Source organism: Crocuta crocuta, unplaced genomic scaffold (genome assembly GCF_008692635.1).
Source record: "Crocuta crocuta isolate KB4526 unplaced genomic scaffold, BGI_CrCroc_1.0 scaffold59-1, whole genome shotgun sequence".
In the NCBI taxonomy this organism is placed as follows: domain Eukaryota; kingdom Metazoa; phylum Chordata; class Mammalia; order Carnivora; family Hyaenidae; genus Crocuta; species Crocuta crocuta.
The window spans coordinates 637,282-665,027 of NW_027551579.1; the positions used below are offsets into that span (position 1 = coordinate 637,282).

General features: G+C 46.6%; 1 protein-coding gene across 1 annotated transcript; it reads right to left on the minus strand.

Annotated features, from left to right (window-relative positions):
• Window positions 1–857: 857 nt before the first annotated feature.
• On the minus strand, window positions 858–27,514 carry GNG4 (G protein subunit gamma 4). Its single transcript, XM_077751707.1, has 3 exons — window positions 27,413–27,514; window positions 21,659–21,766; window positions 858–1,527 (listed from the first exon to the last, which is right to left on the minus strand). Exons 2-3 carry the CDS (start codon window positions 21,755–21,757, stop codon window positions 1,399–1,401), a joined length of 228 nt encoding a protein of 75 aa, XP_077607833.1. The 5' UTR covers window positions 21,758–21,766; window positions 27,413–27,514; the 3' UTR covers window positions 858–1,398.
• Between the last annotated feature and the right edge of the window lie 232 nt (window positions 27,515–27,746).

Below are 27,746 nucleotides of genomic sequence, written 5' to 3' on the forward strand. Positions count from 1 at the left end.
CATCATCTTCCATAAGCTATTGGCACCCACATTCCTCCTCCTGGCAAAGACGGCAGAGTGGACACAGCGAAGGCGCCTCACGGCGTGCAGCACAGGCTGCCTGGAGGCCTGCTGACCTGCAAACGGGCAGAGCCGAAGGCAGCGTGCCTCGGGGTTCCGGGAGGTCCATGGGGCCAGGCTCAAGCCCCAGATTTCCTGCCTTCTAATGATCATCTTGGGGAAACCACAGAACCTGTCGGTGCCTCGGTCTTCCTCTCTGTAAAACAGACATACTCTCGTGGTATTTTACTAATTGCCAGAGGATCGAATAATGAATGCCTGTCAGTGCTCAGATCGGCAGACGGCTGCTGTCCCTGTGGCTCACTGAGCTGGGCCACCCCGGTGAAACCCCGCGGGACCCCACGTTAGAACTACCGAGGAGGAGCCAGAAGAGGGGAGCAGGAAGGGGTGGCCTGTGGAGAGGGGAGCGGAGCCCCGGGCTGGCCTAGCTGGAGCGCATGCACAGTCAAGCTTGCTGCACTATTCACCCAACATCTACATTCGTAGGAGGCCCACCTCCCAAGTGGTCCATGATCATCGGGGGGAAACGGGGCCCTGTGTCCTCAGCGGGGTCTGGGCCCTGGTGAGGGACATATTAGGAAAACCGTTGGATGCTGTGGGTCATTTCGTTTCTAACAGGAGGACAGGAAGGCAGGGAATGTAGAACTTCCGGATGAAAAGAGATGAACCCTATACCCATGTGTTCCAGGTGGTTGAGATACTCTAATTTCAGAGTGAATTATTTGTGAACGGGGGATTGCCAAGGATAGTTTTCCTTCTTTTTTTAAAATTTTTAATGTTTATTTATTTTTGAGAGAGAGAGAGAGACGGAGCATGAGCAGGGGAGAGGCAGAGAGAGAGAGAGGGAGGCAAAGAATGCAAAGCAGGCTCCAGGCTCTGAGCTGTCAGGACAGAGCCAGACGCAGGGCTTGAACTCACAAACCGCGAGATCATGACCAGAGCTAATGTCAGACAGTTAAACAATTGAGCCACCCAGACACCCCTGGTTTTTCTCTTTTCAATAAATTATCCACTGGGATGTATTAATTTGATGTATTTAAATCCTCGAATTGATGTTTAAAAAAAAAAAGAAACCCTTAATCTCATACTTATTTGGACTTGGCGCATTTGTTATTTGCTACAAAAATGTCTACTTTCTTTGCTGATAATGCAAATAACACGAGAATGACAGGAAGTAGTGGAATCGAATGCAGAGAAGAAAACGGATGAAGGGAGACCGGCCCGGGCGGGTGGGGACAAGGTGGGGACGGGGGTGGTTGGAAGCCCTACTGCTAAGGACATGCGGGCTCTACCAGGGAGTTTCCGGACGGACAAGGAGACACTTCATAACGAACGGGGTCAGAGGATGGTGCAAAAGAACTTCTTCTCCCGGAAGGGGTTTTCTGACGCAGGCACTGGGATGATGAGAGGGTCTTCGCGCACGTGGGCTTCGCAGTAGGCCAGGAGGTCTGCGGCCGCCTGGGACACCTGCGGGGCGACACAGCACAGGGGTGGGTTAGAGGCCAGCCCCCAGTGCGTCCAGTGCAGAGGCGGCTGCGTGGCCCAGCCCAGGACAGGCCGTGTCATGTGCGCCACAGCCGCCCCAGCAGCCGTAGCAGCCGTTCCCAGCCCGGAGAGACAGGGTCTGCGCAAACCCAGAGGAGACCAGGTTTCAAGCACTCCTCTGAGGAAAGAGATGTGGCCCAGGGGCCGTCAGATCAACCTCCAGACAGGAATGAGAAGCCAGCAGGGACGGTCCAGACATCCTGTTCTGTTCCCAACTGCGTGATGAGTGGAGGCCTGGGACACTAGCTTCTCCTTACTCTGCTAAACCATTTCTAGATGGATAAAGCTGAGCGCTGGCCCTGCGCAGGCCAGTGGGATTGTAGTTAGTATTATTATTGGGAATTGTTTGATTGCAATCCACTCTGGTGATCACATAGCAGGTCATTTCATGCTCCTCAACAGAATACATATTAGCGTATTTTATATATCACATACATAAGTTATATACTCGAAGCACTTTTTTTAAGGTTTATTTATTTTTGAGACAGAGACAGAGACAGAGAGAGAGAGAGAGAGAGAGAATGAGTGGGGGAGAGGCAGAGAGAGAGAGGGAGAGAGAAAGAGAGCATCCCAAGGAGGCCCCGTGATGTGAGTGCAGAACTGGACACGGGGCTCGAACTTATGAACTGTGAGATCATGACCTGAGCCAAAATCAAGACCCAGGACACTTAACTGACTGAGCCACCCAGGTGCCCCTCTAAGCACACATTTCATCTCACAACGGCCACTCCCCCGTGTAAGGAGCTGCTATTGACCAGAAGGTTCCTTCTCCGTTTTCCTTCCAGTCTTGCGTGAAGCCCTGCTGACACAAGGCAGCTGAGCACTGCACTGTCCCCCTCGTTCAAACCCAGGGGTTTCGGAGGACCAAACGAGCTAGGGGCGGCAGACGGCCAAGGCACACTAGCTAACAGGAAGATGAAGTTCCCAGCTCATCTCACCCGTATGAGATGGGTCGCATGCTGGTCAGATGAGCAGCCTGTGCATTAATGCCTCCTGCTGATTATGTTGTTCCGCCTGTAAGTGCTTATTATGGGCTACAGGCGGGGTAAGTATACAGCAGACGAATGAGATCCTTTCCGTATATTCAAGGTCTTCATCTTTCCTAGAATGTTAAAAACGTTCCACAAACAATGAAAAAATGTTTTAGAGCCTTCAGGGTATACAAGCCACACACATTACCTCGAGGTTCTTAAAATTGGCCTGGCTTCCAAATTTTTCCAGAAATTCTTCTTCTTTTTAAAAAACTGTTATTTTGAGAGAGACAGTGTAAGCAGGGGAGGGGCAGAGAGAGAGGGAGAGGACCCCAAGCAGGCTCCACAATGTCAGTGCAGAACCCGACGCAGGGCTCGCACTCATGAACTGTGAGATCATGACCTGAGCCTAGATCAAGAGTTGGATGCTTAACCGACTGAGCCACCAGGTGTCCCTTAATAGTCTTAAAGCCACTTCACAGATGAGGAAACTGAGGCACAAGAGTTAAAAAACTTGCCCAAGGAGACACACACACACACACACACACACACACACACACACACACACGGCATGACCGGGGGAGGGGGAGAGAGGAGGAGACACAGAATANCAAGGAGACACACACACACACACACACACACACACACACACACACACACGGCATGACCGGGGGAGGGGCAGAGAGTAGGAGACACAGAATCCAAAGCAGGCTCCAGGCTCTGAGCATAGAGCCTGACATGGGGCTCAAACTCACAAACCTTTAGATAATGACCTGAGCTAAAGTTGGGCACTTAACCAACTGAGCCACCCAGCTGTCCCAGAGACTTTTTTTTAGTGTTTATTTATTTTTGAGAGACAGTGTGAATGGGGGAGGGGCAGAGAGAGAGACACACACACAGAATCTGAAGCAGGCTCCAGGCTCTGAGCTGTCAGCACAGAGCCCGACACGGGGCTTGAACTCATGAACAGTGAGATCATGACCTGAGCCGAAGTGGGACACTTAACCGACTGAGCCCCAAAGGTGCCCTGACAAAGCCAGGATTTGAAGCCACACTGTCTGGCCACAGATTCCATGTGCCATAGTAGCCGCTTGATTTGTTGATAATGAAACTGTAGCTGTCAAGTGGGCTGGAATGTTCTGCCAGACCAGAAAACTCTCCTTGGAGACCAGCTACCTGGGAACTCACACGACCAATCAAATAACTTCTGCTTTGGCATCTTCTCTATGAAACCTTGCCCCAGCTCCTGGGGGTGGTGTGCACTGAATTTGAATCGATGCACGCTCAAACAAACTCTTGAGAAACTTTAATGTGCCTAAGTTTACCTTTTCATGACACGATCCAGCTGGCCCGAAGCTAGCCTGCTAAGTTATAAATACAGCTTCCTTCCCCTGGATCGTACTTGTTCAGATGTTTGTTAACATCTTTCCGGGGCAGATGTGCATAGTTGAATTTCTTGGAAGCAACCGCAAGGGGGCACCTCTCTGGGAGCTGCTGCATAGTTAACCTGGCCATTGGGCCAAGGCAGTAGAGGAGGGGCCCCAAAATGTAACTTTGTAGATACCAACTTCCAGTTATAAAATAGTCACAGGGATGAAAAGTACGGCATAGGGAATACAAATAATATTTTAATAATGTTGTGTGGTGACAGATAACAACACTTATTGTGGTATTTTGTAACATATAGGATTGTCGAATCAGTTTCACACCCGAAACTGATCTAACATTGTACGTCAGCTATAGTTCAGTTTAAAAAATGAGGCTTGGTAGGACAGCTGCGTGAAGGAAAGAAGGGGCTGGGCTGTGATCCTGTCTCCTATCAGTGTATCTGCTGCCCGTTCAGCTCCGTGTCTTCATCACCCCAACGACTAAGCTGTTTGTGTCTGGCCTTGCTAGTTTTAAGCAGATCTAATCTAGGGATTTTTCTATCACCTCTAAAGGTGATATTGCACTTATTCTATAATTTTTCTTTCAGGAAAACAGGCTGTTCTTCGATTGCCTCCTTTTGCTATGGTGTTTTAGGATCACAAACACACTTACTGAGTTGTAACTACACTCCTCTGGACGACGGAGTCCTGTCTGGGCACCTGTACAGCAGGATGAATACAGAATGTAGCCTGTATTGGAGCCAAGTAATAGCGCCCACTTTCAGACCAAATGTGTGGATCTGGATTGGTTCCCTGCAGTGTTAAAATCCTAGATGCCCTAGTTGTGTTGAAATAACACTCTAAGAGAGTGTCGGTGGTTGTACAAGGAAACGATCAAGGGAGGTTTCTACCTCGGCCATCAGCCCCCCGTATTTCACACCGGGTCCAATGTTCCTTTATTCCTGTGTAAACAAAATATTCGGAGAACCCTTGAGTTTGTTGTTAAGAGATCTGTAAAGATAAACATAGGTAATGAGCATCTTAATGAGTCTTACACATGAAAGGTGACATCCTGACACACAGCTTAATATCTAGGCATTAATTAACCCAAATCTGCTCATTAGGTTGAGTGGGAGGGTTTTCTTAATCAGTTCTAGGTTGACTTTTATAGCAGAAAGTTTCACTTTATAAGCTCATACATATAAAGTATGAGCTGCAGCCATTGCCAAATTGCATAAAACATCTGCCATCTTTGAAACAAAAAAAAACACAAATGATTTGCTTTCAAAGAGAAAATTTTATTTGGGTTGGAAATTTAAAACTCCCTTACTGTGTATGCTTTCTCGTCAAGCCTCAAGTCTGCTTTACCTAAAGTCCTCTATTATGAAATGCCCAGAGCATCTCTGTCTCCTCTCGTTGGTACTAATCTGTTACAAGACAACAGATGTTGAAAAGAATCAGCAGCCTGGGAACAACTGCGGAATTTTACCATTGCATTTCAGAGTAAAAGAGGTGATTAAAACAGCCCAAGTTAGCACATAATCCTGTTAGTTGCACTATAATTACAAGCTTCAATGATGGGAGAAAATGTTGCAATTACTATAGTCAAATTCTTCGACAAGACAGATGACATAATTACTATTCTGGCTGTGACACCCACTGCATTTATCCCTTGCAACTAAAGTGGAGCAACTCACACCTAGCTCTCAGCAATCCTGGTCTATTTAACAATATTACTTGGAATCAATTTCAAGCCTCTTTGAGGGCTCTGCCTGTTCTTCCCTCCACCCCAAGAAAACAATGCAGGATTAATTGTTGAGGGCACAGCCAGGTTGGAGCCCCCCACGGTGCAACAGTATCTTTTACAAAAGTCAAACTTGGAGCACACTCTCAATAGAAGGAATCATGTGCCTGTTTTCCCTAGTGGAATCTTCAGGACATTCTATACCTCACCTCTAAAGTCTGAGCAAACACCGCCCGGGGTGAATCCTTGTGAATTTCATCTTCCTTCTAATGTTGCGATGTACTGAGATCAACACACCGGTTCCCAAGCACCCACTCAAGATATTTCCATATTATGACGCTGGAAACAGAATGTCTGTGTCCTCCCGCACCCCAATCCAAAAACGGAAGCCTAAATCTCAAGGTAGTGGTGTTTAGAGGTGGGGCCTTTGGGAGGTAATTAGGTCATGAGGGCCGAACCCTTATGAATGGGATTAGTGCCCTTCTAAGAAGAGAAATGAGAGAGAACGCTCTCCACTTGCCGTGTAAGGTCACAGCATGGAGGTGGCCATCTATAAACCAGGGAGGGAGCTCCCACCAGAACCTGACCATGCGGGCACCCTAATCTCGGACTTCTCAACTTGCAGAGCAGCGAGAAAGGAATTTCTTTGTTTAAGCCACTGGGTCTATGGTACTTTGTTACAGCAGCATGAACTAAGACATTTGGCTTCTAGTGGCTTGCACTGATCCATTTCATTTTAGGCAATCCTATTGCTGGGTTCTCAGCCACAGATATGGCAGCTAGTTGGGGGGTGGATGAGGTTATACCTGGAGGATGTCAGAGGGAGTGTAAGATATGTGTGAATACGTGAATAATATAACAGAGAGGCCCTCTCTGAATTCTAAAATCCAATGTTCATACTATTGGATTAGCTGCTGTTTACTATCATCAGCATAAAGGTGTTTTTTCTCCACATGAAAAGTTGATTGCACATTGAGAGGTATTTCCAAGATGCTTGAACTAGAGTTTTATATTTTTAAAACAATTTTTTAATGTTTATTCATTTTCGAGAGAGAGGGAGACAGAGCACGAGCAGGGGAAGGGCAGAGAGAGAGGGAGACACAGAATTCGAAGCAGGCTCTAGGCTCTGAGCTGTCAGCACAGAGCCTGATGCAGGGCATGAACTCCCAAGCTGTGAGATCATGACCTGAGATGAAGCTGGATGCCTAACCAACTGAGCCACCCAGGCGCCCCTTGAAAGAGAGTTTTAATATCTCCAAGTTAACCTAGTTAAGAGCTGATATTATATAGTCTTCACCACCAGAAGAGTGAAGCCCTCACTCAGCTTAATTAGAATGACTGACTCAAATCCACTCTCGACTTCAACTTAACAAAACCCCTTTAAGAGGTTGGTACACGTCCTATATGACTCTGACCACCTCTCAGTTTTGACACATCCCAATTTTCCAGAAAGGAAACCATAATTCAACCATTTTGCGAGTTCACCACGAGTAACTTATTTGGTGATGGGAACCAGTGTGAGTCACTGAAGAGGTTTCTGTGACTTACTTAGAGGTGAAAGGTGACTGTAGCAAGTAGGTTCTTGGCTTTAGAGATTCTAGAAAGCCAGTGGCATCTCTTCGAGGAAAAGCACTGGGCTGTGAGTCAAGAAACAACTTCTCTGACTGAGCGGCACTGGGCGCTAATGAGTTGTGTCATTCTGGGCAAGACTCTGCCACTCAGTTTTCACTCCTGTAAGTGGGGAGTGCATTACTTGCTGCATAGGATGGATGCTGTTATACACACAACATGCTCTTGCTTCATGATTCACCTGGCTACTTTCTGGGAGGGCGCTAAGAAGCAGACATGAGGAGGTGTCTCTGAAATTATTGGGGCAATTTGATGCCCACAGTGCCCCTACCCTGAATCTTTTCCAACAGGAAGCGTCCTTGGTCTTTTTCAAAAGACACCTTTTGCCTTCTTGTTCTACTATTTAATGTCCTTCTCTTTGATTTAATTCAAAGATTTTCCTTCCTTGATCTGATGGCTATTCTAGAATTGCTCATTCACATCCCCCTTTCTTTGAACTGATTTCTAAATCTGATGGTAGAAAGTTACCATGTGCGTCGGTCTGGGGGAGACCCGTGGACATGTCTGGTAGAGGAGGAGACAGTGACGGAAAGGCTCACAGCTGAACTGTTAAAACTGGCAAAAGGTGGGGCAACGAAGGGGCGCCACCCAGGGTTCAGAGGAGGCACAGAGAAAAGGCAAAATCAGTAAGCACTGCCTTGACTTCCGGCTGGGTCATAGAGCATCATTTATATTTACTTTCTTTGAGAAATGTCACTTTCAACCTTCACATCATTTATCATCTTAATCCGATCCTTTCCCTGGACCTTCTCTGGACCCTGTGAACCAGCTGTCAGTGACTTATCAGAACACGAGACTCCCTGCTTTTGCTCTTTTTCCATTTTCCAGAGGGAACACTGTGATATTTGAGCCCCGCTCATCTTCCGTTTTAATTTTTTTTTTTAAATTTCTGAGAGAGACAGAATGAACAGGGGAGGGTCAGAGGAAGAGGGAGACACAGAATCTGAAACAGGCTCCAGGCTCTGAGCTAGCTGTCAGCACAGAGCCTGAGCCCGATGCAGGGCTTGAACCCATGAACCGTGAGATCATGACCTGAGCCAAAGTCGGACACTTAACTGACTGAGCCACCCAGGTGCCCCTCATCTTCCGTTTTAACAACGACTGGCTTTTGCTTTAGAATTTTCTCGTTTGGCTTCGTAACTCAGCCATACGTGTTTTATCTCTTGGAAAAAATGGAGCCATAAAGAACATATTTTGTTCTTTTAAAGGAACTCACAAACCAGCAGCACTGTCATGACTCGTAGGAAATTCTAGAAAAAAAATAAGGGCAAGACATGTGAAAGACCTGGGGTGCCTGGATGGCTCTGTCCGTTAAGCGTCTGGCTTTGACTCATCATGATCTCCAGGTTCGTGTTTTAGAGAAAAGTGTACTTAATGTTTTCTGAATAAAGATCTACACCTTATCATCTATCTGTTTACCTACCCATCAGATCAACCTACCTGATTTTATTATTAATATCTGCTTACCTCTCTTTTGTCTAATCAATCCAGCATGGACTAGGAAACGCACCCTATACTCTTACACAACTTGTTCATCTTCCTTGACATTTCTTCAAATTTTGTTTTGCATATTTTTTATATAATTGGATTGTATGGTAAGACTATGTTTAGCTTTGTAAGAAACTGCCTTCCAAAGTGGCTGTACAATTTTTGCATTCCCATCAGCAATAAATGAGAGTTCCTATCACTCCACATCCTTGTCAGCATTTGCTACTGTTTTTTTTATTCTAGTCATTCTAATAGTTGTGTAGTAGTGTCTAAATGTTATTTTAATTTGTAATTCTCTAGTGACATATGATATGGAGGATTTTTTCATATGCTCCTTTGCCATCTGTATATCTTCTTTGGTGAAGTGTGTGTTCAGTTCTTTGGTCTATTTTTTTTAATAGGGTGCTTTGTTTTCTCACTGTTGAGGTTTAAGAGTTCTTTGTATATTTTGGATACCAGTCCTTCATCAGATATGTGTTCTGCAAACATCTTCTCCCTGTCTGTGGCTTGTCTTCTCAACGTCTTAACAGTGTCTTTCACAGAGAAGTTCTTAATTTGAATGACGTCCATCTTATCAATTCTTTCGTGGATTTTGTTTTTGGTGTTATAGCTAAAAACTAATTGCCAGACACAAGGTCATCTAGATTTTCTCCTGTGCTGTCCTCTAGAAGTTTTCTAGTTCTGCCTTATAGTTTGGGTCTCTGATTGATTTTGAGCTCATTTTTGTAAAAAGCGTAAAGTCTATGTCTAGATTTATATTTTCCATGGGGATGTCTACTTGTTCCAGCCACATTTGTTACAGAGACTATCCTTTCTCTACTGTATTGCTTTTGCCTTTTTATAGATCAATTGACCCTATTTATGGGAGTCTGTTTCTGGCCTGTCTATTCAGTTTCATTGATATATTTGTCTATTCTTTGTCAATATCACATTGTCTTAATCACTGCAGCTTTAAAGTAGGTCTTGAAGTTGGGTATTGTCAGCCTTCCTGCTTTCTCTTCTCTTTCTTTTTTTTTTTTTTTTAATGTTTACTTATTCATTTTGAGCAAGAGAGAGATACAGCATGGGGGAGAGAACAGAGAAAAAGGGAGACAGAGAATCTCAAGTAGGCTCTGCACTGACAACAGGGCTTAGACCCACAAATCGAGAGATCATGACCTGAGACAAAATCAAGAATCCGATGCTCAACCACTGAGCCACCCAGGTGCCCCTCTTCTCTTTCAATTTTGTGTTGGCTATTCAAATTTTTTTCTTTTCTGTTTTCCCTTCTCCATATAAGCTTTATTAAAAACATTGTTTAAATTTTTTTTGAGAGAGAGTGAAAGAGAGAGCATCGGAGTAGGGGAGGGGCAGAGAAAGAGAGAGAGAGAGAGAGAGAGAGAGAATCCCAAGCAAACTCCATGCTTTCAGTGCAGAGCAACACAGGGCTTGAACTCTTAAACCATGAGATCATGAGCTGAGCCGAAATCAAGATTTGGGCACTCAACCAACTAAACCACTCAGATATCCCGCCATATAAACTTTAGAATCAGTTTATCAGTATCAGAAAGCCAATTTGCTGGGATTTTTGACTAGGATTGTCTTGAATCTATAGACTAAGTTGGGAAGAACCAACATCTTAACAATATTGAGTCCTCCTGTCCATGAACGTGGGATATCTTCATTTATTTAGATTTTCTTTGATCTCTTTCATAGGTTTTGCAATTTTTCTCATTTAGATCTTGTACATATTGTAACCAGTGGTTACAAATGATTGACCTGAAATAGTGAAGGTGAGTGGATTAAACCTGAAGTGATAGCTATAGACGCTGAAATGAATTGCGTCAAAATCGACTGGGAGAAAAGTTGTGAACAAAGTGGCTGCTGATACAGGAAAGAGGGTGGGTCCTATTCCTGTTAGAGTTGGAGCTGTGACAGTTTTAAGTAATGCACAGCATAGTAGCTTTGGAGAAATTTGGGCCAGGAAAGTGGACTATTCAGCTGAAGCAACTCAGTCTCAAATAACACTCATCTCAAGTGATATTAATATAATACAATCTTGTAAACCAAACCCCATTGGTAACCTGGGCTTGCAAAGATGGTTTGTTTTCTAGGCAGACCTATGTGGTCAAACTAAGATTAAGATTGTGTTAAACATTAAAATGCTCAAAGCATAAATCTAATGAAAAATACATAGCAGTGACTAGAATAACCTCAAAGGTTGAAAGTAACAAACAATCACAATGGGTGGGTGTAAATTCTTCATCGGATTGTGCTTGTTTATAATCAACCTATGTTAGGGTCTAACTTTTGTAATAAAAGGTAGTGTTGAAGGTAGTAGACTCTCAGGTCATTCCTTTGGAAGAAGTTCACCCTCTGCCTTACTGGTGACATTCACACTATAAGACACGTAACGTTCTTTTTGCTGCTGTTGTTGATATTTATATAGTCTATGAACTGAAATAGATGGGCAGAGATATTTTTAATCATTTGGTACCCAATGAAGCAAAAATGTTGTCTGATGCTCAAATCTGAAGTCTATAAAGAGTAAAAATTGAAAAGAGTGACGCTATCACATTAATATCCAGCAGAATTCCAAGACTGAATATTGATCTAGAAATCATAACCTGGTAAAGACTTTGTATACCAGTGATAGACTTTTTTTTTTTTTAAATGTTTATATATCTTAGAGAAAAAGACAGACGGAAAGAGCTGGGGAGGGGTAGAGAGAGAAAGGGATAGAGGATCCGAAGCAGGCTCTGCACTGACAGCTGTTCTAAATAGATCAAGTCCATCCTTCAATGTGACCAATGCCTACTATGACCCACACAGGGTGTGGGTTGTACAGACAAGACACTCAGCCCCTTCTTGGATGGAGTTTCTGAGAAAAATTCCCCAGAAATTTCCAGTGAGATTTCCCCAGAAAATGTCTTATAGTCTTAATATATGTTATCATGCATAAATTAACACAAACTGTGCACATCTGTATCTCCTTTAGGGAAACCCAAATGGATAAAATGAAATAATTCTGCTAAAGAAAGGAAACACAAATGTGCATTATATTTAACTTTCTGCCTAATCGAGAGTATCATTTTTGTTGTCTAGGATTTAAGGGACCACTTGGCTACATAGAGTTCTTTGCAGAATTTTAGAATTTTTACATAATCTTAGGCTGCAATAAACTGAGATGCAATGCTGTCTAGACTGACATTTCTGCCCTTTGTAGGGAGGGCCCTGTAGTTTAATAGTAAGACTTGAGGTTCTGGGTTGGTATGCCCACTTCATCACATAACTGTGGGCCAAAGTTTTCTTGTCTGTGAAGTAGGGTGAAGCAGCACCAATATCTCAGGGTTAGGGTGAGGGCGCAAGCACTTAACACACATTAAGTTAGGTGTACTTGTCCTAAATCATTGCTTCCTCTGCCTGTATACTTAATGGGCTTTTTCTTTACTTTTGAGCTTAAGTAGCCTCAGCAGTCTATGTGTCTACGGGCTCATTATCCTCTATTATAGTCTTTCCTGGAACATGATGAGCTGTTTGCATCTGCAGATTCAAGTCTTCCTTTATTTAATGAAACCTTTTTACATTCTACCCTTAAGAGCATTTTCTATTCCATTTGTTATCTCTGCCAGGGACACCAGCATTCAAAGCTTGGAATATTGCTGTCAGTCTTTATTTCTATCACTCTCTCTCTAACTGCTTTGATCTGGCTGTTCATATTTTGCATTATGTAGGAGTTTCATAAGCCTGTGCTCCGTGTCACTAATTTGGTTTTCTCTAGCATGTGTTACACTCCTTGCTGCTTCTAATGGCATTTCCCATCCCCCATCAACTTTCTCCCTTAGTTTTTCTACCTCCTTTTTCAACTTATTATTTTTGTCTCTCCTTTGAGCTAGGGTTTCATAGATTCTATGTTTGCTTTACATTTTCTGAGACTATAAGGCAGTTACCTGAAGTTTTCTTTGGTTTTCTGGAAGAAAACTTTTTCCTACATGAATATCTTATTGGTCTTTTACATGCTGTAGCCTAGTCCTTGATTTTTTTGGCAGTACATTTACATAGGTCTATAAAATTTGTATGGAGCCATAAAAAGACCCTGTGTAGCCAAAGCAATCTTGAGGAAGAAGAACAAAGCTGGAGGTGTTTTGATACAGGGATCACAATCCCAGATTTCAAGATATACAATAAAGCTACAGTAATTAAAACAGTATGGTACTGTCACAAAAACATACACACAGATCAGTAGAACAGAATAAAGAGCACAGAAATAAATCCATGCTTGAAGTGCCTGGGGGACTCAGTGGTTTAAGCATCCAACTCTTGATTTTGGCTCAGGTCATGATCTCATGGTTTATGGGATTGAGCCTTGCAATGGCCTCCATGCTCACAGTGCAGAGCCTGCTTGAGATTCTCTCTCTCCCTCACTCTCTGTCCTTCCCCCCTGCTCTCACTTTCTCTCAAAATAAATAAACTTAAAAAAATAATCCCATGCTTCTATAGTCAACTAACCTATGACAAAGGAGGCAAGAACATACATCGGAGAAAACACAGTTTCTTCAAAAAATGGTGCTGGGAAAACTGGGCAGCTACACACAAAAGAATGAAACTGGGCCACTTTCTCACAGCATACACAAAAATAAACTCAAAATGGATTAAAGATCTAAATGTGAAAACGAAGCCATAAAACTCCTAGAAGAAAATATAGGCAGTAATTTCTTTAGCATCAGCCATAGAAACATTGTTCCAGATAAATCTTCTAAGGCAAGAGAAACAAAAAGCAAAATTAAACTGTTGGGACTACACCAAAATAAAAAGCTTCTGCACAGCAAAGGAAACAAAAAAAAAAAAGGAAAAGGTAATCTACTGAATGGGAAAATATATTTGCAAATGATATATCTGATAAGGGGTTAGTATCCAAAATATATAAAAAACCTGTACAACTCAACACCAAAAACACAAATAATGCAATTAAAAAATGGACAGAGGACCTAATAGACATTTTTCCAAAGAAGACAAGTAGATGGCCAACAGACACATGAAAAGATGCTTCACATCACTCATCACCGGAGAATGGGAATTAAAACCACGAGATGTCACACTTTATACCTGACAGAGTGGCTAGAATCAAATGCGCAAGAAACAACAAGTGCTGGGGTTCCTAGGAGGCTCAGTCGGTTAAGCATCCGACTTCGGCTCAGGTCATGATCTCGTGGTTCATGGGTTCGAGCCCCGTGTCGGGCTCTGTGCTGACAGCTCAGAGCCTGGAGCCTGCTTCTGATTCTGTGTCTCCCTCTCTCTCTGACCCTCCCTGCTCATGCTGTCTGTCTCTGTCTCCCAAAAAAATAAATAAAACATTTAAAAAAGTTTTTTTTTTCCACACTGAGATACCACCTCACACCAGTCAGAGTGGCTAAAATGAGCAACTCAGAGAACTCTAGATGCTGGTGAGGATGTGGAGAAACGGGCACCCTCCCCATTTGGTGGGAATGTAAACTGGTGCAGCCCCTCTGGAAAACAGTGTGGAGGTTCCTCAGGNTAAAATAAATAAAACAATATGAGCTATGTGAAAGAAAAAAAAAGGTGTTTTGTTTTTGTGTTTTTTTTTTAAAGAAACAAGTGTTGGTGAGCATGTGGAGAAAAAAGAATGCTCATGCACTGCTGGTGGGACTGTAAAGTAGCCTCTGTAGAAGATGGTATGGAGGCTCCTCAAAAAGTGAAAAATAGAACTATCATATGAGCCAGTAATCCTCTTAGTAGGTATTCACCCTAAAAAAACAAAACATTAATTTGAAAAGATATATACACCCTTATACTTATAGCAGCATTATTTATAATAGTCAAGATATGGAAGCAGCCAAATTTCCATTGATATGTGGATGAAGAGGATACGGTATTTACCTACAATCAATATTACCCAGCCACACAAAAATAGAAATTCTACCACGTGCAACGACATCGGTGGACCTAGAGGGTACAATCAATAAAAAGGGAAGTACCACAACAGAAAATGTGCTTTTAAAGTGGAGTGGACAGCGACATGTAAAAATATTAAACTGGACAGTTTTTTTACACCATACACAAAAATTAACACAAAATGGAGTGAAGACTTGAATGTGAGACTTTTCAAAAATTGTTTGGGGGCACCTGGCTGGCTCAGTCTGTACAGCATGTGACTCTTAATCTCAGGGTTGTAAATTTGAGTCCCACGCTGGGTTATATAGAGATTACTTAGAAAGAAAATATTTAGATTTCACGGTCTGTGAGATGAAATCCCACGTGGGTGCAAAGCCTGCTTGGGATTCTGTCTCCCTCTATCTCTGTCTCTTCTTCTCTTGCTCACTCTCTCTCTCTCTCTCTCAAAATAAATAAACTTTTAAAAAAAGGAAATGAAACCTTTAAAAAATTGCTTGAAACAGAAATTGAGGGGCACCTGGGTGGCTCAGCTGGTTGAGTGTCCAATTGCAGTTCAGGTCATGATCTCATCGCTCATGAGTTCGAACCCCTCCTTGGGCTCTGTGCTGACAGCTCAGAGCCTGGAGCCTGCTTCAGATTCTGTGTCTCCCTCATGCTCTTTGTCTCTTTCTCTCAAAACTAAAATTAAAAAAAAATTTTAAAGACCACAAACTTATTCTCAAAATAGTATATAAAAGCATAAATTGAGGGTACTTAAATGTTTCACTCTCTTCCTCCACTGACTCCCTGGCTCTCTGAATGCCAGGGAGAATGCAGATGAATGAAACACGCAACCACCATCAAACTGGTCTGGCTCTAATAATGGTACAAGGGAGAGCCTGGGGAACAGACTCATTCATTGCTGATAAGAATTTAAACTAGTACCATGTTTCTTTTCATTTTTTAATGTTTATTTATTTTTAGAGAGAGAGCTCGCATGCAGGGTGGGACAGAAAGAAAGAGAGAGAGAGAGAGAGAGAGAGAGAGAGGAAATGAGTGGGGGAGGGGCAGGGAGAGAGGGAGAGAGAAAATCCTATCCAAGCAGGCTCTGAGCTCTCAGCTTGGAGCCTGCCACGGGGCTCAATCCCATGAACCATGAGATCATGACCTGAGCCAAAATCAAGAGTTGGAAACAACCCACTGAGCCACCCAGGCGGTACCACTTTTCATAGGGAAGTCTGATTTGGATTCAGACACTTTAGAATAGAAAATATCCTTTGACTGGGCAATTTCAGCCCATAGGAATTTATCCTAAAGAGATCATGAAACACGTGCAAGTTTTATCTAGCAGTGTGTTTGCTACAGTGTTTTTAAAAAAGAAATACTGCAAAATTGGAAATAAGGGAAATGTCCAAGGATAGGAGACCAGTTAAATAAATTATTGAAAGAGAAAAGAGACAGTAGAAATGACATTTTAGGAGAGTATTTACTGACGTGGATATATCATCACAATATACTGTTTGGTGATAAACCAGGTTGCAAAAAGTAATAACCACAATTTTATAAAAAGAAAGCCAACATCTAGCCAACAGCTAGATGGAAAAATATTCAAGTGTACTGGTTATAAATTATTTACATTTCCTTCCTTATACTTTTATTTTCCAAATTCTTGAAGTAAATGAATACCATTTTCATGAACAGCGAAATAGTGTTCTTTTCAAAACAGGAATTAAAGCCCCCAGAACAGGACACCTACTTTCTCACAGTCTCACTGTTACGGAGAAGGACTGTGAATGACTGTCATTACTTGGCATGATACACTCTCTTTTCTTCCATGTCAACCACTTCCCACACTAGTCTACTTCCACCTCTGTTTCTTGGGCTTCAGTTTTAAAGCATGCATCAACTGACACTGTCCCCACTGCCCTCATTTTTTAGTCTATACAGCTCAAGTTGATATCAAACCAGTTGATCTATCTATCAGCAATCAGCACATCAAGCTTGTGTTGACAAAATTAATCTCTGCCTAATGACAGCCCCATTAGGGATTGTTAGCCCATCCCACAGACGTTTAAATCACCTGCCACAGGCCGTCAGGCAAGAGACAGACAGACAGACAGACAACTGAGCATAATGTCGCTCAGCAAGTCTGTCGGCTGTTTCCTGCTGGTCTTGTTGGAGAGTTACGTTTGCTAAAGGGTGTTGTCCAGCTCCAGAGCGCACCAAGTCACAGCCCCCCGGGACTGGCTCAGCACCAGCTGTTCCTTTTCCCCCTGGGGTCCGGGGAATCAAAGCACCCTCAGTGGTGCCCGGGCAGAGACCGCTTCCACAAGCCTTCCTCGGAGCCTGCGGCCCAGCCTGCTCAGGACCCAGGTGCCTTGCCCATGGGACACCACCTTCCCCACAGCTGCTCTCCTCTGGGGCTGACAGGCCAGCTCCAGAGACCGTTTTCTCCACTTACACCTCTTACGCTTTGCTCAGCGTGTATCTGCCACAGCCGTTCGACGAATTTCCACTGTTTGGTGATCAGTGTCATTTATGCACCTTCCTGACAGAATTTTATGTAGCATAAGCCTCTAATAGGTTAGAGAGAGAACAGGCTATGGGGTATTCTTTTCCCCAGGACCACAGCAGTCTCCATGACGTCATCTGTATGTGTTTTCTATTTCTTTTTTAGGACCCTGAGTATCCTTTCCCAAGATTTTTGCTTTTGGGGAGGCATAAAGCTATGTTGAATCTTCTTTGCTCTTACAATACATTGTGAATATATACTTTTTGGCAGCTGATAGAGCAGTTTCTCTTCTTTCCCCCTTTAACAGACATCCCCTTTATTCTCATGAACTGCAAGCACCTTCGTCCCCTTCCTTCCACATTAGACACTCTCCCACACACGTAAAACTGCAACGCCCAGAGGTGGGCTCCGCAGTTGGCTACGTACCCTGCCAGCCGTGTCCTTTTCTGCTTCCTGCCCGACACCTGTCCGAGCTCGCGCTGTCTTCCGGTCCAGCTTCCATGTAGGGGCTGGCTTCCGGGGAACTTGCAGTTGCGATGATTTCCTCCGAGGAGCCTCCAGATGTTTCCCCTCCAGTGTGTTCTTCCCTCTCTCCAGGGCCCCACAAAGGGCAATGCACACTCACCTTTTCTGCGTTTTCCCCATACACTCAGCCTGTCCTTTCCAGACTCCCCGTTTCCTTCCCCCATCCTCTAGTGGCCTCTTGCTCATTCTAGAAAGTCCATTTCTCCCTGGTGATTCTCTTTCCTCCCTCTTCAAGGCCCTTATCAAGGTCAACTCGGAGTGTCCTTGATGGCTTCTTTTTCTATTGTCTGGCTAATTGATACCAATACACGTCTCATTTTGCCAAAAGTTGCATTAAGTAGATTTCCCCCCAAAGCCATGCTGTGTTCAGAAGCAAGAGGGGTCAAGTACTTAAAACCAGGTGTGAAGGGGCACCTGGGTGGCTCAGTTGGTTAACTGTACGACTTCAGCTCAGGTTATGATCTTGGTTTGTGAGTTTGAGCCCCGCGTCGGGCTCTGTGCTGACAGCTCAGAGCCTGGAGCCTGCTTCCAATTCTGCGTCTTCCTCTCTCTCTGTCCCTCCCCCGCTCGCACATGCTCACATGCTTGCTCTCTCTCTCTCAAAAATAAATAAACATTAAAAAATTAAAAAAAGACACATGTGGACTTCACACTCATTAGGATGGCTATTATATTTTTTTAAAAAAGGAAAAGCAGCATTGGCGAGGATGTGGAGAAAACGGAGTCCTGGGGCACTGCTGGGAATGGCCGCCGGCGTGGTGGTTCCTCAGATAGCTGAACAAACCCCTGCCATGTGATCCAGCAATCCCACTTCTGGATATATATCCATGAGAACTGAAACCAGGGACTCCAAACACTTGCACACCCATGTTCAGAGCAGAACTACTCACAAAAGCCCAAAGGTGGAAACACCCCAAGATGATGAACACCAGCAACAGATGAAAGGGTACAGAAGATGGGGTCTCTGCAGTGCAATATTCTTTAGCCATAAAAAGGAATGGAATTCTGACACACACGACAGTGTGGACAAACCCTGAAGACGTGTGCAAGGGAAATAAGCCACACATAAAAGGACAAACAGTGTATGAGTCCTCTTACATGAATGAGGTGCCTAGAATAGTCAAATTCATAGGGACAGAGAGTAGAAAAGAGGTTGCCAGGGCCTGAGGAGGGCGGGATGGGGGGGCTAGAGCAGATCTCTGTTGGAGATCATGGAAAGTTCTGGAGATGGATGGTGGTGATGAACCCACAATACTGTGAATGAGCTTAACGCACACTTGAAAATGGTTAATAAGGGGGGGGTGGTGGCTGGGTGGCTCAGTCAGTTAAGCGTCCGACTTCAGCTCAGGTCATAATCTCATGGTTCATGGGTTTGAGCCCTGCATCAGGCTCTGTGCTGACAGCTCAGAGCCCACTTCAGATGCTATGCCCCCTCTTCCTCTGTCCCTCCCCTGCTCATTCTTTCTCAAAAAATAAACTTAAAAAAATGGTTAATATGGTACATGTTATGTGTACCTTACTACACTTAAAAAAATAAATAAACGTTGGGGCGCCTGGGTGGCTCAGTCGGTTGAGCGTCCGACTTTGGCTCAGGTCATGATCTCACGGTTCGTGGGTTCAAGCCCCGCATCGGGCTCTGTGCTAACAGCTAGCTCAGAGCCTGGAGCCTACTACAGAGGGAGATTCTGTGTCTCCCTCTCTCTCTCACCCTCCCCTGCTCACACTGTGTGTGTGTCTCTCTCTCTCAGAAATAAATAAAACATTAAAAATTAAAATAAATAAATAAATGTTGAAGGTTTTATGAGTGAGAAAACACGTGATTGCACAGCAGGGATGTGGGTCCTTGGGGCTACCGCTCTCCTCAGGAAGCCCTGCGTCATCTCTTCAATGACAACTCTGCCACCTCGGAAGCAAATGTGACATGGCTATCAGTGGCCTCCTGCCTGGAGTCACCACAGAGTCTGAAGGTGTCTCCAGGAAGCCCCTTCCTGGGATCCAGGAGCCACATTTCCATAGCACAGTCACCCCAGGAACCAGATGACCTGCCCCTCCAAACACCATCGAACAAACTTGACTTTGAATTGGCTGATGGTTTCTCCTTGGTCTTTAAGAGACTGCACATGGGCCCCTAGTGACTCTTGAGGAGCCCTTCATTGCGGGGACATGTGGTGACTGTCACAAGTGAGGGTCTGTTTTTACAGAATTTGTCTTCCTTGCCAGAGTCGGACCCCCTGGCGTGGCAACGGTCCCGGGTGCCTGTGGTCCTTCCAGCCTCTGGCCATGGAGTTCGACGGTTGGGTTACGACTTCTTGCTCCCTAGCACCTCCCACGTTGACTACCTGAGATCTGCACCCATTTCTTGGGGCATCTGCTTCTCTGACTCCACCTCAGCTCTTTGCTGCATGCTACACCTGCTTCTGTAGCTTTGGCTGCCTCCTGCCTCATCTGCCACTGACAGGTCAGTTCATCTCCCAGCCCAGGCTCCACACGTACTCGTCCGCGTCATCCACACCTGTGTACCCGGCACCCCCAAGCTGCCCACGGCCACCTTCCCCGGCACAACCGAAAGGAGCCCTGGTGAGCTCACACGAGCCTTCCCTTCTCCACTATCCCCTCAGAACCAGCTCCCAGCTCAGCAAAGCCCTCTCTCAGCGACAGGACGTGGGCATCATTCCGTTGGTGTTTGCATCCCAGCACCACGCCTCGAGCAGAGCAGGTACTCAGGCGCGTTTATCAGAAGAGCGAGTCTCCGACACCCCCCTCCTCTCAGCAAATGTCTGTCCCTGGGGAGCACTCACTGTCTATGGCGCTCATTCTCACATCCGTCTCTGCCCTCATGGGGCTCTCCCCCTTTCACGGTGGTTTGCTTTCTCCTCCCTCCTCTAGCCGAGACTTCAAGGGGCGATGCCTCATCTGCAGCTGGTACTGGAGTGTGCAAGGCGGAGACACCTGGGTAACACTGGTCCACTTAGACCAATTTGCATCACGCTGGACTCCCTCCTTGGACTCCCTCCTATCGTTATGTCACTTCCTGTGCATGCTACTGCCTCCTTGGATATCAAACCCCAAAGCCCTAGCGGGGAGAATAACTGTCCCAGTAGAGGCAGGAGCCGGTGCTATCTAGCCATAACTGCAGCATGAGTTGGGGGGGGAGGGGGTCTTGGTGATGGGAACCTTGGGGAGGGACCGTCTGCTCTGCCAGCGGAAGGCTTATTAGTCACCCGTTGCCCCCATGCAATCTGTCTTCTTTGAATCCCTGACGCTGGGGCGAGACCCTGGACCCCTGTGCCCGAGGACCATAGGACCTGAGCCTCCCGGTGTCAGACTCCCGGCAGGGTTCCAACTCTATCACTGTCAATGGATGTGAATGGTATTTCAGAGTGACATGCTCTGCCTGGCCTCCTGCAAATCTAAGTGACATCCGGAGACGAGGTGGCTTCATTCTGCCCTGGCTCTCCCAGCATGAACAGATCTACACTCAGCGGCGAAATGAACACGGCAGGAGGCGACTGGCACCTCCTTCACTTTCCCCAAAGGAACATATGACAAACACGGTGCGCGGTTCAATGCTTCACTCTCAACAGCGCCTCTGTCAAAACACCTGATGTCGCCTAACCTCGAAGCCACCAGATCAGGGGGGAGAACTCTGATCTCACCATTAAACTCTCCCGCTTATCGGCATGACAACAGAGCTAAATAGAGCTGAGACGAATGTGTGTCTATTTTTGGCAGCTCCTTACGGAATTCATGCACACTGTGTATTCGGCATCATTTGGAGCCTTGAGCACACTTGGAACTCGGAGGCGAACACTCATTTGTAAATGTTACAGCTGCCAAGGCTGGCCGGCTGCTCTGCTGGGTGACGTGTTAACTCTCACAGGGAAGCAGGAGGATTGCTCTGAGCTGGGTCTGGGGCAGATGGTAAGGTTGGCTTGGGTGTGCTCACCTTCACCCTGTCCATACAGGCTTCCATTTTCAGCTGCTCGACAGCCTTCCGGGCTTGGGAGATGCTAGTGGTGCTGTTGTTGGACATGCCTTCTTTCATCCTCTGCCCCTGAAACAAAGTCAAAGGGTTGGAAGTGCTGCTCTCCCCAGAGGTAAGACGGATTCCTCGCTCTTCCGCCTGCTCCCACCACCCGCAGCGTCCCTGTCCAAGCCAGGGAGCATCTGTGAGCAAACCTTCCTAGGACGAGAGAAAGAAATGTTTCACGAGGGGAGCAAGACCTTATGCTTTCGGTTGGTGAGACTTTCCCAGCCATGGGTAGAGGGAGCAGAAGAGACCAGATGGTCCCAGCGTCAAACCCTTGACTTTTGTGTAGTGCTTTGTTAGTAGTAAATCATTTTCCTACACATTTGTTCATTCATTCCTCTAGAAGCCCTGAAGGCTGGCAAAACACATAAAGTTTTGTTAAGTAAGGAAAGTGCAAAACTCAGAGAAAATAAGCCAATAGCTAAAGGTCTCACAGCCAAACTTTGTGGATCCAGAACCCAAACTCAAAGCTTCAAAACCTAGCTAAGGATTCTTTCTATGGCTTCATACAGCCTGTTGGCATTGTACAGCTCTCAGAACAAGTTTCCCCTGGATCCAACTGCTTTATTATTAATGTTAATTTTTCCTTGTTCCAAAAATTCTATAGACTTTATGCTGGGAGTTATTTTTAAATGTTTATTTATTTTTGAGATAGCACACACACATGCGGAGAAGGGGGGGCAGGGACGGGCAAGAGGATCCAAAGCAGGCTCTGCCCTGAAAGCAAAGAGCCCAATGCGGGGCTCAAACTCATGAACTGTGAGATCATGACCTGAGCTAGAGTTGGAGAGTTGGACACTTAACCATCTGAGCCACCCAGGTGCCCCTGAGAGATTGTTTTTAAACAATCACTCACTCACACACACACACACACACACACATACACACACACACACACCCTCCCTATCCCAAGCATAGATCTATATTTCTAAAGGAAGAAAGAAATTCTCCCTGATCCGACATGTAATGATGCCACATGACTAAGCAATGTTTCAGTTGCCCCATCTAATGAAAGATGACTTGGCAGAGGCCTCATCATTCAGCCTCAGAGCTGCAGGGGAGTCACACAGGTAACAGTGGCTTCCAAAGGCACATAGTGAGGCTCGAGGTGACCCGGCCAGTATCCTGATGTACAGGCCACGCTCTGTGGGTTTTCCACATATGTGCTAACTCTGTGGTCCAGGTGAGGCATGGCAGTAGCTTCATTTGTTCACAGGCTATTTTTTGAAAAATAAGTTTCTTGTTTTTTTATGTCTGTTTATTTATTTTGAGAGAGACAGAGAATCCTAAGCAGGCTCCATAATGTCAGTGCAGAGCCCACTTGGACCTGAGCTGAAATCAAGAGTCAGATGCTTAGCTGACTGAGCCACTCAAGTGCCCCAAAAGTTTCTTATTACAAGATACAGATCAACCACCTAAACTAGAGTTTAGGTTCCTGTGTTAGTTGGGAGCTTCTACTCAACAAGAAGAGAAGGAGAATAATAAATAGTTGGGGCTTGGAAACCCAGGGGAGCAGGCACCTAAATCCCGCTACGTAGAGATGTGCATGCATTTCTACATGTGTGTTCAGGTCTGTGTGTGTCCCTGTGTGTGCCCACATGCCTGTGGTGCGTGCCCTGTGCCAGTCCATGTGTGTGTACCTGTTCCTCTGTGGGTGTGGGTGTTCATGTGTATCTGAGTTCCTGTGTGTCCACACAAAAGGAAGAGGGGCCACAGTCTGGTTCCCAAGCCTCCCCAGCCTGATGCAAGTAAAAAAGGATCCTAAAATCATTGCTCTCAGATCCTGACCCTCCCTTCCCATTCCAGAATTCATCCTTCTCTTTGGTCTTGGGATTTTAGAAGTTGGGGGAAATCACCAAACCGGGGCTCAGGGATGGCTGAGGAGAAGGAAGCTGAGGCCAGGAGTGAAGACGGAAGACACAGGGGAAGGGTCAACCGAGGAGGAGGAGAGGGGCTCTGCATTGAGTCTGTCTGGGTGAGTGTGAGTGTGTTTAAGCGAGAGCAGGTGTGCCTGTATCAGAACTGTTACTAGCAGAACCAGAGCCTTGTCAGACCCTGGAGCAGCTTTCTCCTTCCCTTTGGCCTCTGACCGGCTGCATTTAGAATACCCCGATCCCACCCCATGACTTCCTCATTCTTCCTCTGTTTACAGAAAGGGGCACATTGTCAACTACTCCACTCCGCAACACAGGAGAACTCTGGCTGATGGCTTAATATTCAGAAAGATCCCAATGAGATGTGTTTGGCTTCTTCTGTCTTGGAGATAAAATCGGCTGGTGGGGAGGGGGGGTCCAGAACATGAGATGCATGGACTCTTCACCCTGCCTTGTCCTGTAGCCCCTCCACCTCCCTGGGGGCCCCTCCTGTGTCTCCTCCAGACTGTGTCTGTCCACAGACCCAGTGTCACCTTCTCACCACACCCTCTGAGCCTTCCTTGCTCACCCCTTTCCTCCCTCTCAGCCTCAAAGTGCTATGTCTCTCTGTGGCTGTCTCCTAGGTGACTTCCCTAGTGTCACCCAGGGCCACAGTTAGCCTAGTGGACAACCCAACTCACAGTCGCTCTCACTCAAGACTTGTCTTTCCTTTGTACTTCCCATCATATCAATCCGACACCCTCCACACTCCACTCACCCTACAGGGCTGCAAGGTGCTGCTCTGGAAGTCTCGCATGTGCTGGGATCGGTGCCATCACACACAGTCAGCCTTAGCGGGCCCTCAAGGCTGCCCACCATCTCACGCCCATTCCCAGTTATCCCTCGTTTACCGCCCTCATTGAGGCACAAGAGGAGAAACCCCATCTCTGGCTGTCTTGACTGGGTCCTGCCATACTGGCCACTGGGGACTGACCCCAGGCAGAGTCAGGAAACACACAGGGAAGCCAGCTGGAGCCCTGAGCTGGACGTACCTTAGACAGTCTACTTTTTAAAAGAAATACATATTTATTTTTGGGAGAGCATGAGCAGGGGAGGGGCAGAGAGAAGGAGACAGAGGATCGGAAGCAGGCTCTGCACTGACAGGCTGCCAGATAGCAGCAAGCCCGATGCAGGGCTCCAGCTCATGAACCGCGAGATCATGACCTGAGCCAAAGTCGTACGCTCAACTGACTGAGCCACCCAGGGGCCCCTCCTAGACTGCCCACTTCTACTCCGTGGTACTGGGAGAACATATCTTCACAGTTCAGGCCACGTCTACTGGGTCACCTGGCCCTTGTAGCTGGAAGTATGGCCTCATCCAAGGCTGATACTGCGCGTGTGGTGGGCCCATCCCTCCCCAAGCTCCGCCCTGTCACTCACCCCTCTTTCTCCTGTAATGTTGGTGTCTGTGGGTGCCCTCTCCTCGGCATATACAGATATACTGATGTCTCCTTCAACACGTTAAAACAAATAGACAACAATGAAACAGAAATCCTTTGCTCTCCCCAATTCCCACTCTTGCTCGAGAAAGAAGAGGAAATAATTAATTACAGATGCCCGTAAAACGGCCCCCCTCCACAATCAATAGTGGAGATGCAACAAATAAGGACAGGAGGCACTCTTCCTGGGACACAGGATGACAAGTCTGGTCCACTCCACCCCCTCTGCTCTCCTTGGCCCTGTCGGACCCCCTTATAGGGGTTACTCTTATTGCCATCAGTGACTGTACTGTTGCATGTCTGTATGCTCATGATCTCTCTCCAAGTGGCCAGTAAGCTTTCTCCCAGCACACGTACTCAGGACCTAGACTGTGACCGCCCCCCCCCCCCGCCCCGATCTAGACACTTGTACTTCACAACCTCCTGAGGGGATTCCAGCATGGGCCACAGGGGGAGAACCGTGGCTGGCTTTAAACCAACTCTGTGTTCACCAAATTATCTTTTGAGGTGTTCCATGCACCTCAGGACTCTCTAAATCAGTCCTGTACAAAATTTAAGAGGAGTCTGGGTGGCTCAGCTAGTTCAGCATCTGACTCTTGATTTAGGATCAAGTCATGCTCTCACAGTTTGTGAGTTTGAGCCCCGGGCTGGGCTCTGTGCTGACAGCGTGGAGTCTGCTTGGGATTTTCTCTGTCTCCCTCTCTCTCTGCTCTGCCCCTCCTCCACTCATGAGTGCACACATTCTCTCTCTCTCTCAAAGTAAATAAACTTATAAAAAATTTAATCAGTGTATGAATCTCTGGGGATCTTGATAATACACAGATTTTGATGGAGTAAGTTTGGGTATGATCCAATAATCTGCACTTCTTTTTTTTTTTTTGGAGAGAGAGAAAAGGAGCATGAGAGGAGAGGGGCAGAGGGAGAGAGAGAATCCCAAGCAGGCCCCATGCTCAGTGGGATCACGGCCTGAGCCCAAATCAAGGGTCGGACACTCAGCAGACTGAGCCACCCAGGCACCCTCAAGAATCTGCATTTTGTAAAAAGCGAAAGATTTATACGATCTGAAGAGAAACCAGAGTATAAGAATCTGCATTTTGAACAAGCTCCCAGTTGCTGCTGATCCGTGGACCACTCTGAGTAGCTAGGCTCCGAACTGCTGAATGTCAATGTTGGAACTTGGAGGTCCAGGTCCAATCCCCTTACTTTTCAAATGAGGAAACCTATTCAGGAAGGTTCAATAACTTAATTTTGTTGGGCTCCCAGTGGAAGTGGGAGGAAGCATTTTCCTAGCATGCCTCCCAGCTTGTCCCCTCTCCTGGGCCTAGTAAGGCACCTGGGGCAGGAACAGGGTTTCTCCCTTGCCACTGGTCTCTCCTGCTCTCCCAGGACAGACTCACCCCTTGAGTGGTCCTGAACTTTGCCTAACTTGGGACTGAGACAGCAGGGGGCCTCCTCCGTGGTAGCAGGGTGACGCAGGGAGATTAGCTGGTGCTTTTGCCAACCGGAGCTAAAGGCACTGAGGCTCTTAAAGATGACCCACAGGAAGGTGTGTGAGGCTCTCCCTTCCCAACCTGGCCAGGTGACTCTTAGGTAGCCCCTGAATGACATGTCTGTCCTGCCAAGGCTATCCACACACTGGACTTGCACATGAACTGACAGTGTCTCCCCACCTGCACCAGTGCACCCCCAACTTGACCCAAAAAGAAAAATGGGCATACTGACAAAGCAGAGATGGAACCAAGCTGAATGTGCACATTGGCTACTGGTAGATTGTTCACCTGACTTGGATTTTTAGAAGACGAAGCAGAAGGGACACTGAGCCAACTGCTCGGGGCATGGGCTCTGTCACTGCCATGGTCAGACAGTCTTTTCTTCTTGGGCACACAGGAACCCACTGACACACAGGCAGGTTTCACAGGGAGATACTTACAGGCTGCGTCCTGCAGTGTGTAACTCAGAGTCAGGTGGGAGGGGACAGGCAGCGCAAGGTGCACGCCATCCGGGCCCACAGCCCACGGAGCTGCTTGGTTCTCCTCCCTTCTCCCCCAAGAGGGGACCCAACCACTCACATGGGGAATGACATGAAGGGGAGGGCAATTTGTAAGGTTGGCTTCATAAGCGCCCTACATCTGCCACGGAAGGGGGCTGGGGAACAGGATGATGATGGTGGGTGTGAGGAGAAAGTGACACGGAGGACCTGGCCACACACGGAGGACCCTGACAGCCCAGCCTCACCCAGGCCCACATGCGCACCGCAGGCAAAGACAGCCGCTGTCCAGAGGGAACCCGTTTCTGGACAGGACACATCACTTCCTTACCTGCTGAGAGGCGGCGGTGACAGGCCCGGGCAGGGGACAGGTGGGTGGTGGCAGCAGTGGCTGACGGCTGTCAGATGGGAGGCTGATTTGGAGCTCCTGCTTTGAGGCTCACCTGGAGGCACAACCAGAGACGGGTCGGCAGGTGTGGCAGAAGCCGGCTGTCCCCCAGCCGCCCAGCCCCCAGTGCCCTCTGCTCCTGCTTTGCCGGCTGTCTCTGCAGCCCGCTGAGTCTCTGTATCAGACCGCACAGGAGACGGCGAGCCACAGGCAGAAAGAGAAGCCCCGATCCCACATAGCAGAGCGGGAACACCTCGGGGCCACGGGCCGGCCTGCC